Source organism: Aphelocoma coerulescens, chromosome 2 (genome assembly GCF_041296385.1).
Source record: "Aphelocoma coerulescens isolate FSJ_1873_10779 chromosome 2, UR_Acoe_1.0, whole genome shotgun sequence".
Classification (NCBI taxonomy): domain Eukaryota; kingdom Metazoa; phylum Chordata; class Aves; order Passeriformes; family Corvidae; genus Aphelocoma; species Aphelocoma coerulescens.
The window spans coordinates 41,589,394-41,602,075 of record NC_091015.1 but is presented as its reverse complement, the minus strand read 5'-3'; the positions used below and the strand labels follow the sequence as shown (position 1 = coordinate 41,602,075).

The window sequence follows — 12,682 nt, the reverse complement described above, 5'->3', positions numbered from 1 at the left end:
CTCTCTTGGTTTCCTAGACACAGACTCTTATTGCTGGTGTATGCCACACCAAAGAAGTGACCTGAGGGTGGGATGTGGAAGCACAGTAGTGCCAGGCTGCTGTGTCTGCTAAAGTTACTTACATGTTGGTGTGCTGTTTGTGTGGGGCATGACTCCTGTGATGCATAAGATGAGCCACTGTGCTAGAAAGGAGTTGACTTAAGCAGGGCTGCAGGACTTTGAGGGATCTACTCCTTGCTTTGCTACATTTGGTGCCCGTTTTCTGCCTGATGTAATACATTTTCTGCGTGAACTGAGCAGGCTAACAGTTAATCTTCTTCCACTAAGTTCACCTGCACTTTGAAACTGTATGAAAAGTTGGAGGCTACTGCCACTTCTCACCTCTTTGCTTTTCTCTGCCCCTCTCCTTCAGTTATGGAAAGGAATCTCTTCCACAGAGAGACAACTCAAATTCAGTTTTGTGAGGAAAGAAAACCAGTGTTATCTTCCTTAAATTTAAATTGATTTGTGATCAAAAGAAGGTATGTTGTGCTAGTTATTTTTAAATCTGCTAACTAACTTTTAAAGTAGATCCACTAGGGAAAAGCTTTGTGACAGGAGAACCATCTTAAAAAACCTCATGTTCCATAAAAGAAAATTAAATCATTTCTGACAATTTTATGAACCGTAGCAAATGCCTTAGTTGCAGCTGATGCCAACCCTTATCCTCCACAAAGCAGGTTTCTATTTTTGGCACTTTAAAATATTTGGTACAACTGCCTGCATTTTGCACTGGGAGAAAGTCTGGCAATGTCATCTGTTTCGTTCAGGGAGCTGCAACTGCAAGCATCAGTCTGAGAGCCATTCAGAATCATTACTTCATACTTTCCCCTGAAATAATTTGCCTTAAGGAGGTGTATGGTGCAGAGTATTGCAGAAAATGAGGAGGCTTTTATTTTATCAAACAAAGAAAATTAATGCATTTACCTAATGATCTACTTATCTCTGAAGACTGAAGTCTGTGGGTTTTTTTCCTCAACCATAGACCAGGTATGGGCCAAGGAGTGTGTACAGCGGGATTTTTCAGTGCTGATCTGAAATGAGCACCTCTGGACCTGAGAAAAGTAAAGGTTTTGCTCCTCCCTTAGCCTCTAGTAAAATTTCTTCCTGGGTAGCAAATACAGTGTTGATCGTTTTGTGCAGATTTTGGCCCATAATGATGCAAAATCTTTTGTAGTGCTGTAATCCTAAAACACAACCAATCTAGACATCAGACTTATGCTAGAATTGTTAATGCCATTCATCTGGGAGTTTGGGGGGTAGGGGGATGTCATTGTTTTTTTTCTTCAAGTTAGTGCCATGTTTTGGGCTATCTCTTTCAGTTCCCTATTGTGGGATAAGAATCAGCAAAAGTGAGTGTAATCTGAATGCTTTCAGGAAGTCCTGTATCTCCAATTTGCTCCTCTGCTATTTCAGAGGGATGGGTAGAGAAGATAATCGACCAGCCTGACTCATTTGCCTTCATTTTAGAGAGTAAGCAGTTTTCTTTCACTTCTGCAGCTGCTCCCAGGAATAGCCAGCTGACGCTTTTTCCTCATTCAGTGAGGTGTCAAATCTCTTGCAAAACGAAAAACCTGAACAAGATCTGTAGGGTCTGGGTCAAGCAATGGATCTAAAAACAGTCAGTGTTTTTGAAAAATGTGTTTGATCAAGTGGGAAAGGTTGGATTCTTCTGGAAGGGTGTATATGGAAGAGGACCAGTTTCTGTTATTGCATCATGGCACCTTGCGTGTATCCAGCAGGCCCCCAAACTGTTAATTCTGTGAGCTTTTAAGATCCATTTCTAATTCAACTAAGCTACCTTTAGGTACAGCTGACAATTGAAGTGTGTGGTTCCTGGGGTAGAGAGATGTGTAGCAGACTTGCCTTCTACCTGAGATTTGGCAGGCCATCAAGACTGCTTGAGGGGAAGCAGTGCTCCCACTTCACCTTTTCTTCCCATTTTCACACTTTTTTATTTGAGAAGGCACATTGTAGGCCACCTTGCTGACCTGAAGAACTGTGATAAATGTGACTTTCCTGCAGGAATGTGAGAGACACCTTGTGTCTGGACTGCAGGAGAGGTCCAGGCAAAATTGGAATTGTAATGCAGGGAAGGTTGTATTCTGTGTTTAAAAGTTTGATCAAAACTATTAACAGTCTTTATATTCCAGATGGGTGTAATGGCTGAGCTATTTCACAGCTGATTCCTTTCTCTTCACCTCATATACCCAATATAATGGCTCTGTCTCATTTCAGGAGTCCCTTTCTTTCTAAGCTGATCCTTACAGAAAGATGAGGCTCTGTGGTGACTCACTGCAGCCTTTTTGAGTACTTAAAGGAGCATATAGAAAAAGAGAATGAATATTTACACAGTGATAGGACAGGAGGGAACGGTCATAAACTGAAAGAAGGGAGATTTAGATTAGCTGTTAGGAGAATTTTTACTGTGAAAGTTGTGAGACAACTGGAGCAGGTTGCTCAGAGAACTTTTGGATGCCCCACCCCTGGAAGTGTTCACTGCCAAGTTCGATGGGGCTCTAAGCAGCCTAATCTAGTGGAAGGTGTCCCTGCCTGTGGCAGAGGGGTTGAAAATAGATGATCTTGTAGGGTCCCTTCCAACCTGAGATAATCTATGATACTGTGAATCTTCCTTGATTGAGATCAAATTTCTGCTTGTCTCTCTGCAAGGTTCTTCTGGCTAATTTCAAGAAGAAAGAAACAAAACCATAAACACAACATTTTTCTTAATCTCGCAGCTGTTCCTGTTAGTTCTTAATTAGAATTCTATAACAAAATATGTTCCCTTGTAAAAATTTTGATTAGGACAACTGCACTTTTGACTTATGTTGAGGTAGTACAACATCATTGGATGGTCTGTAAGGTGTTGATTGCCAGGAGCTGCTCAGCCCCACATTTCTACTGCTTGTAGCCTGTTGTGTGGTGAGTGTTGGGAGACTAAACTCAAAACAGGAAAGCAGAGCAGCTTTCCAGTTTCTTATATTAAATGAAGCACAAGGAAAATAACAGAGATATAATGGAGTGCCACCAATAGTGTGGTGGAATTAATAGATGCCTTTTCAAGAAGGTTTGCTTGTAATGCCTTATTACACAAGTAATGAGCATATTACCTGATGTAACTTTTTTCTGGGTTTATAGAGGTGAAGTTTAAGCATTCTGAAGATGGATAAATGAGGACAGCTAGCACACTTGCTGATTTTTTTTGTTTAATTTTGTTTCACTTTTCAAGGGTTTTTTTAGCCAGTCAAGTTCTTTTTGGGAATACTTCCCTATGTATCTTACAGGGAGCACCATGAGTACTTACCTACCTGGAATAGTTCTCTTTTCCCTAATGTGTTTCACACTTGTCCTTTTTGTTATTATACTCTGTGTATTAAAGTATTCTTTATCTTTTTGAAATATAAAGGGATGGTACTAGCACGTACCATTTCCTGTCAGTTATTTATAATTCTACATCTGCCAAATCCTGGCAATAAATAATTCATGAGATCTCTGAAATCTTGAAACACATGTGACATTGTCATTTGTAGTTGTTCCATAAATAAAAACTGCAAAAATACCGTGAGATTTAGTCTCTTCTCTGTTATATTGCTGCAGGGTCTTTCATTTAAGAGTTCCTGCTGGCAAAAGATTCTCTTTTAATTGGAGTTGTATCTGATGAAGGGTGACTTCTATTTTTCTTATAATTTCCATTCGTCATGTTCCTCATAGTACTTGAGTTACTTCCCTCACTTTTTGATTTGTTTTTAGTTTAGTTTGATTTAATTTATTTTATTATTTTTACTTTAGGGAGGCTGCAATTTGTACCAAACAAAACCTTGAGTTACCGAGTATGGGCAAAAGAGTTTTATAGAAAAAAGGTCTTCGTTTTCAGTGTCTCATTTTTTGCTTCATAACCTACAAAACCTATCCTTTTAACATGGGCTGTTTCTGTCTGTGATGACAGAAGGTTTTCTGCTAAATTGTGACTGTTTGCTGTGGTTATGCACTGTGTGTATATACATGCAGGAGAAAATACATATAAAATTCTGGCAAGCACATAAATTCAATGAAGGATGGTGTCATAAAAATTGTATTTTGTTCAGTGATGTTGTTTCTATCAAAATTAAAAAGAACCTTATCTCTCTGATGATATGTAACAAAGTGTACACATGGATCCTTGGTTATATTTCAACATCAATTGGGTTTTGTCTTTTTTTCTTATAGCCTTCTTCTTCTTGAATCTCTCTTTACAATTCAGTTCTTTGGAAGAAATAAGATCTACATTTGGATTTTCTGTTTAAGCAGGACAGCTGGGAAATTGTAGAAGGACTCCGGGGAGCAATGAATTGTACCCAGGAGCCACAGAAGCAGGAGGGCTGCTTGCTGAAAAAGAGGAAATGGCCTCTGAAAGGCTGGCACAAGGTAGGAAAGGAATGTGTATCTGAAAGCTTGATGCCACGTGAGTGGAACTTACTTGGTGTGGTTTTGTGACAAAAGGGTTACAAAAAAGCAGAGAAAGTGTTCTCTGAAAGAAAGAAATGGAAGTGGGGAGGATGTCTTTTTGCTATTTTTCTGTTTGTGGCCTTTTTTGTGTTTTGTTTGTTTTTAATTCTCTGCATTTCTGGTTACAGAGATACTTCTTTTTGGACAGAGGGATTTTGAAGTATTCTAAATGCCGAGCTGATGTAAGTGATCAGAAACCCTCTAAGGCCATTATAAAGTAACACCACTCTTTTATCCAAAATAACAATAATTCCCTACTGTTGGCAATGAGAAATAGAGTTTCAGCAGTTCTAAACAGTAGGTTGAGAGGGGAAGAAATGCTGATTTCAGAAGGTAATATTTATCCTTTTGCTTTCATCTGGGGTGATTGTGTTTTTACTTTTTACATTTTTGCAGATAGAGAGAGGAAAACTTCATGGCTGTATTGATGTTGGACTTTCTGTCATGTCTGTAAAGAAATCAACAAAATGTATAGATTTGGATACAGAAGAGCAGATATACCACCTAAAGGTAGGTCTTCAAGGTTGTTATAATCCCAGACTAATAACATTAGCTGTGTAGGGTGGAGCCTTTTTTTTTTTTTGATAGCAAGAGGTTTGTTAGTTACACTAATAACTTTTTAGTTTCAGCAGATTAGTTTACACTTAATAACTTGAGAGGTCTTATTGTACTGTTTTAGGGCCCAGGATCAGTAACCCTATTCTGAACAGAAACCTCAAAGATGCCTCATGTTTAGCTGTGCTTTTTTCACTTCTTACACAAGTGCTTTTATTTTCAGTAGTTGTATCTTCATCCTTGTCTTATCTATAGGAAGTATTTTCCATGGTCAAGTATGGGGATTTATACTTGTGGAATAAATTGTTTCAAAGTATATCACCAAAATCAAATTTCTATTTGTAATTAGTTAAACACTGACCTAGCTTTTACCAATGGCAATTAAGAAATGAAAAATTATATGTGTGAGGCTTTATTCAAATTGTAGGGGGTTTTTTTATCTATAAGTTGTTCTAGTATTGTGTTCTGCACTGGAAAGCATAACTACTAACTGTAGTTTCTCTTTTTCCTGACTTTATCTTGTGATTAATTTTTTATCATGCCTAAGCTCATACAGTGTGCATTTTGGTAGGAGCATTCTTAGAAAAACGTTCCTGATACTTTGCCAGTAAAGGTCAGCCAGGCTAGCTGTCTAATGAGCACGAAATACCACAATTTCTTTGTTAGTTATTTTGAATGTGAATGTTACCAACCCTGAAATTTTGTGTAGGTGAAGTCTCAGGAGCTGTTTGATGAATGGGTAGCAAAACTTCGCCATCACAGGATGTACCGTCAGAATGAAATCTCCATGTTTCCTCACGACGCCAATAATATTTTCTTCCCTGTATCTACTACTATGGACTCTGTCCCTGGTTTCTGTGATTCTACTCCAGGTAGAAAGGTAATAGTTTTTATTTATAAATAATGAGCTTTCATAAAGAATTAAATTAGTCTAATTTGTGTTCATTAAATAAAGAGCATAATGGAAGTTTGTGGTGGCACTTAAGTTATGTTCTAAAATGTCAAGAGGAAAATTATTTATTGATTTACACCCAAGCAGTTTCCTTTATGATGCTATTAAATTTGGTGTAGTAGTTTTTCATTATTTAATCTAGTAAATTGTATTTTCACAGTGAATTTCAAAACTGTATATTGAGTTAGAATCCTCATAAATGTTTGGGACATATATCAGTATTTGTCTGATATGTGCTGGTGAATATTAGTCACAGAAGAGTACTCAGCTAGGTATTTTTTTTCCCTTTAGCATTTTGTCATATATCCTTTAGCTAATAAACCCTTTTCCCTTTTACATGAATGAAGCTGACTACTTAACTAAGGAGTATTTAGGAGTTATACAAGAAGCCATCAACTGGGACCACTATTTATATTTTTAACTGAGGCAAACACATTATTCATATCAGTCCAAGGGCTGTGCTGTAGGTGGATATGGGGTCTAGATGGGTCCAGTCAGCAGTGTACTTCTCTTTTGGTAAAGTCTGTGAATTGGTTTCACAAATGACCTGACAAATGCTCAGTCCACCCTCATAAATGGCCTCTTAAATGGCAGTTTCATGGACGAGGGTGTTGGTTCTGTGCCTGAACACAGCCTCTGTGCCTTCAGCTGTCTGTACATTGACTGGCTGACCTTCACCCAAAGAAGGTCTTCTGCTCCAATGTAGAATCACTGGTCGCTTTTGAGAATCAAAAAAAAAATGTTCTGTGTTACTATAGTTGAAATGTAGTAACTGTTTCTGTCAGCTCCAGAATGACTCCTAAGCAGCCATGCTCTCCTTGTTCTCCTTCTAACTAAGGCTTTCTTTTCCCTCGTGTAATTACTTTATGATCTGAGTAGGCTTGTTCCCCAATACCTGCAGTTCATCACTTTATCCTGTAACTGAGTGAGTTTTAGCACACACACAGACGTGTCTGAACAGCTTTTTGCTCGTGGTTAAGAGGGAGGGGATGTGTGCGAGCGGGCAGCTGAAAGAACAATAACTCACCCTGCGGTAACAAGGCCGTTCTGCAGAGAGTTGTCTGCACGCATTCCTTGTGCCAGCAGCTCCGTGGCTCTGACAGCCTGCTCTCCTCAGGCACTGTCTGCAAGGGAATGGCAAATCTCCTGTGGCCATTTCATTATTTTCTCCTGAAAGACAGCAGGGATAGAAGTGGGGAAGGATATCAAGGGCAGAAGAGCAACATTGCAAAGTCCATGATATATTTATGCTGGTGCCCTCAAAAAACCCCGAAAGATCCAAACCAAACAAATCTATGTGACCAGCATATCTTAAAATCTATGCTTACTGTGGGGAAACTAACCATTTCTTCTTTGGCATGAAAGACTTTAATTCAGACTATTAGTGCAGATTTGCACTGCAAAGAAGCCCTACTTATTTTCATGTGAAAAATAGAAGGGGATAGTTCTTAAGCTGCAGTTAATCACCTTAGCTGTGCTCAAGCTAAATGGAAGTCTGCCAATTTACACCAGCCTTAGCTTGGTGTTAGTTGATATTACTCCAGCACTTAGGTTATTTTGAGAAATATGTATTGAGTGAACTTCAAGTTTCATTTTATTTGCTTTTAGCAACACCTGATCGGTTTTCACTTCTTTTTTTATTGTGGTTGAGAGACAGGTGTCTGTATATGCACATGTTTATGTGGAATCCTTGGATTCTAAAGCTTAGCCATACTGATCCAAAGCAAAACTCTGAAAAGTGGAGCTACACAAGCTCTCTCTTGTCAATTCTTGGCAATCCCTAATTCCTTCTTTCCTCGTGCTCATGTCACTTGTATATGAGTTCTGGAAAAGTTGGTTACATGAGGCCGATTTCTGAAGAGATAAATGTGGAATTGGTTCAAAAAATGCCAATACAATTGCCCATCGTTAAATTCAGTTTACTTGTGCTTTTAAAGATGCTGAGATTATTATTTGGATATATGTGTGTGTTTATATATATGTCTAAATAGATGACTAAAGCTTGTACAGCTTTATGTAGGAATAAGCCAGCTAAGCTGAGTTGATTAATTTAAAAACAAGTGTGCTCATTGATGCTTACTGCTGTTACATACTGACACAATACTGAATGACATCACATGGATAGTGCATTTCATTTTATTCTGAAGCTCAGGTTGGTGGTCATGTTGTAAATTTAAAAAGGCCTACTAAGAAAGCTGCAACTGACTGAGATGTAGATGAAATTTCTTATTAATAGATTTAAAATTAGTACTACTGGAGTTCTGATATAAGGTGAGCAGGAGGTTTGTAAATTGTATGTTTCAGAGAAGAGCCAAACAATTTAGTCACCTTTTCTCATAATCAGTAAAATGGCTGTGTAATGGCACTAAGATGAAACAGTTTAAAACTGATTTTTAACAAGATGTTGACAACGCATGTGATTTGTGCATCTTCCTGACCTGGGTATTATTGAAAATGAAAGGTTTAATAAGGTGTAAAAATAACTAGGTATTTGAATGGCTACTATTTGTAGTTACATGAGAGAAGAAAACAGCATTATAGGCCACAATCAACTGGTAACAGTACAGGGTAGAAATTTCTTCCCATTGGAAGCTATTTAATTGTACTGCTCAATTAGCTCTTATGCAGAATTTCCAGCATCTCTTGAAGCATCTGATGATGGGCACTGCTGAAATTGAACTAAGTTTGAAAATATTTACTGAGGTGTTGTCAAAGGGTAGTCTTTAACCAGATGAGGTGTATGGTCATCCCTGTATTAAGACCTGTCGAGCCAAATCCATGCTGAAGTCACTCAACCTTGTGTAAAATTTTAAATGACATCTAGTATATCTTGCTTTTACACTGAAAAATAGCTTTAGCAAATGTATGTGTTACATCTAAGTTACTTTTGGGGCTTCTTGGGGGAGCATGAAGGAGGAACAGAATGTCTGAATTTGGTCCCTTCAGATATGGTACTTTAATTGTTTTAAGTTGACTTAATTTATGCAGAACTTTGCCCTTCCTCAAAATTTAGTTTTCAGCAAATTTTCATGGTTCCTTGAGTGTTTCTATTGCTTGTGGAGAGCAGTTATGTTAGATATCCTGGCATTATGCTCAATGACTATATACCTAGCCTAAATCATACACCTTGTTTCCCCTGCATGTAATTGATGCCTTCAGTCCTTGTCCATGATCATGGTCCTCAACTGTTGGTTGCTGGAATTTGTGCATACAACATTAAAATACTGTGTGTTAATAATGCATTTGTTCTTCTTTGGAACAGGCAGGCAGCTTGACCAAACAGAATTCAGTGTCAACTGGAGGTAATTTGTCATTTTCTTTTTCGAGTAACGAGTCCAGGATTTCATCTTGGCTGCAGTCTTCTGAAGACATGGAAAAATGCTCAAGAGGTAATGATATTTGAAGAAAGCTGAAAGTAGCCTAATATTTCCCCTAGTTTCTCATAACAATGAGAGTATTATACACTAAGTAGTCATTACGGTTAGAATTTTCTCTGAAACTGGAGGAAGGAGAGAGGTGGTGGTTGATTAAGTGGTTACTGACTTGTTTGCAAAAGAACTGGTGATTTTGGATGTGGGGGTATCAATTGTGGGCAGCTCTTCAAGGAACCAGTACATTTCAGTACATTTTCTTTTATATAGGAACATCACATGCAGTAGTAAGATCTGAACATCCTTAGGCTGGAAAAAGGGAAGCATCCAAAACCTAGTAATTCGAAAAGCACTAAGTCTTTGTACTTCAAAGTCACCTTCTGCTTTCATGCTTTCCTAAGAGCATGAAGATCTTTCTCATGTTGGCAGTGTCTGTGTGATATTTATTTGTTAAGTTTCTACGTACCAGTGAGCTTCTTCTCTAATACAGAGGAGCCTCACCTCTAGGTCTGAATGCGCAATTCAGTGTTGATGCCTGTGGCATTGTTACCCTCACCAGGAGGAGCTCTGACAAATCTCAAACTGCAGAAATTACCACATTATTCTCATTTTTTCTGCAGCCAACTAGGAAAAGATATCATGATCACATGGTGTGTAACCATATAGATGCATTTCAATATTTTGAATTTGAACCTGAATATAGGATACAATCTCTTTATCCAGCAGTCTAATGTTTTTAGTCAATGAATAACTTAAGCTAGCTGCAATCAAAATAGGACTAACCTACAAAGACAGAAAACTGTCAGTGTGTCTGTTACTGTAGGGCAACTGAAAATTTTCTCTTGTTCCAAACAGACCTCTCCAACTGTCACACATATTTACTGGAAATGAACCAGCTGTTACAGAGCATGGATGTTCTTCACAGGACATATTCAGCGCCTGCTATAAATGCTATGCAGGTTTGTTGTTTAAAAACAAAACCAAAAAGCATTTTCCCTTACAATTCCAAAAAATAACCCCAAATCTTAAAGAATCGAGGTATTTCTTAGCTCTGTTAGGTTTATGGCAGTCTGTTGTTTTTGTCCTGTGTGTTGTTAAAAGGTTGGACCTTTTGAAAGCCCAAAGAAGGAAAAGAGAGCACACAGGAGGTGGCGATCCAGGGTTGTTGGGAAAGAGGCTAAAGGAATGTTACAGGTAACTTCAGTCCTTTCAGAGCCCATCTTCCTCCAAACCTTAGTTATTGATCACTTCTTGGCATGACCAGTTAAGGAAATACAAATCCTTTCTAAGTAGTGTCCTGTGTTACTCATTTTAAGTGGTAATATATCAGACAAAACACAAATGCCTTGTCATTGATATCTGCAATAGAACCTGTCCTGTTAACTTCAGGACACTGGCCATGTTTTTTACCCCTGTTTTCAGTCTGTCTCTAATTTTTTTTTTAAATCAGAACAGATTATTGCTAATTCCCTAGCTAGTTTAGTGCACATTTGCATCCAGAGGCCATGTGATTAGATACTTAAAAGTGGGGGAGAATAATATAGCATGTTACCTTTGTCAATGGGCTTGCTTCTGTGAGTTTTGGCAATCTCCCATTATGGGATGTTGGGCCAAGTTATATCTCCGGTTTCATTTGCCAGGTGTCATCCATTCGAATCTTATTGGTAATTGATAGTAATTTTTTTCATTTTTGGTATCTGCAACATGTAATCCAGGTGGGTACAATAAAATAAAATCTTCTTTACAGTTAATAAAAACATCACAAATTACTGTCTACTTACAGGTGCCTTCAGTATTTTCTGCCCCTATGAGACTGCATGCTTCCAATCCAAACTTATCTACAATAGATTTTGTAGAGGAGAAAAATTACTCTGATGGCTCTGAAACATCATCAGAATTTACTAAAATGCAAGAAGACTTGTTTCACATTGCACATAAAGGTAAATGAAATTGTCTTTCATAAATGGCTTCATATCATCCCAGTTTAGATAATGATATGACTTCTGCGAATGCTTCCTCTTTAATGTTTAGAAAAAGCAGAAAGCACCCTTTCTTTAATTTCCTTGAGGAATTGCGAGTGTTGAGATCTTGAGTCATTTGAAAAAGGGGGCTTAATCACCACTTTTTAGGGTTTTTATTTAATAGAGAACTACTTGTTTTATGTGCTAAAAGCCTAGATTCAATTATTTTTTGCCAAAAGGTAAAATACCTAAAATTGGTTTCTAGAAATACAGCAGACTGTACTCTCGTTTGCATGCATATCCGTGCATATGAGCACATTTATGTTTCTATATTCTGTGTGCTTCACTGTAGTTCAGAGTCAACATTTGTTGGTGATGCAAGGGTTGCTATGGTAATAACCTATTTTTAGTGAATACAGAAGAGTAAATCATGCAAAGCAGCCAGAGGGGGAGCTTGACTAGAAATATTTCTTCCCTCAAAATCATTTTTCATTAGCAATGCTTTGTTCCATCACCCTTGCACCAGAAACATTTTTATTGTTTTAAGTGATCTTGGTGAGGGAGGCACTTAAGCATTTATAGCTGAAAGGCTTTTGGGAGTATTGGCTTTATCCCCTTTGGCACACAATAATGGTTGATGTTATCAATAAGCATTCTTTGCTTGTTGTTCCCCTTTAGTGCTGATGTATCTTGATTCTGTTATGTAAGAAATGTATCTAAGTAGTAAACTTCATAAAGTCAATGATAGTCAAAACTGACGTATGTTTTCCAAAGAAAGAAAAGAAGTGAGGGTGGGATGCAGTTGGAGAAGTTGCTGTTAAGCTGAGCAATGAAACCACCTACTCAAGATCATCTTACTGGAATTGTCTATGACAGAAATTTTGTTTAGATTGATCCACAGTGATTTGAAGGGACAATTAACTTGGTTTTATTGACTTGGTTTTATTAAGAGGATAAAGAATATTTTTCTAAAGTTACTTAATAGCACACCCCTTCCAAGAAAGAGTAGTGGAGAAAAGTTTTGTGTCACCTTTTTGATACAAATTGAATAAAATGTAACATTATTAGTTTAGTAGGTAATAATTCTTGAAAAGTAGAGTTAGTGTACAACATATTAAATGTAATTGAAGATTCTGGTCATGTTATCTACATATAACAGAAAACCTAACAGAATAGATCACAGGAATATATCTCCCTCCCCACCCTGTGATACTGTTAAAGATTTCTTTGGATAGTATGAGAATTAGCTTTGGTAATGGTTTGCAGTGTTGGAATATACTTTTAAGAATAGTTTTTCAGAAGACTAAATTAAGTTACAT

At 37.6% G+C, this 12,682-nt stretch overlaps 1 protein-coding gene across 6 annotated transcripts in view; it reads left to right on the top strand.

The window, feature by feature from the left end:
• Window positions 1-12,682, top strand: part of OSBPL3 (oxysterol binding protein like 3) — an 87,878-nt gene that overhangs the window by 42,614 nt on the left and 32,582 nt on the right. For 5 of the 6 annotated variants that reach the window (XM_069007139.1, XM_069007134.1, XM_069007135.1 and 2 more), the window contains exons 4-11: window positions 4,327-4,443; window positions 4,653-4,706; window positions 4,921-5,034; window positions 5,789-5,959; window positions 9,294-9,420; window positions 10,258-10,361; window positions 10,504-10,596; window positions 11,186-11,342. In XM_069007139.1, coding sequence (XP_068863240.1) covers window positions 4,327-4,443; window positions 4,653-4,706; window positions 4,921-5,034; window positions 5,789-5,959; window positions 9,294-9,420; window positions 10,258-10,361; window positions 10,504-10,596; window positions 11,186-11,342 — 937 coding nt within the window. Of the gene's footprint in view, window positions 1-447; window positions 522-4,326; window positions 4,444-4,652; window positions 4,707-4,920; window positions 5,035-5,788; window positions 5,960-9,293; window positions 9,421-10,257; window positions 10,362-10,503; window positions 10,597-11,185; window positions 11,343-12,682 lie in introns of those variants that run through there. The other variant, XM_069007140.1, reaches the window with a different exon arrangement.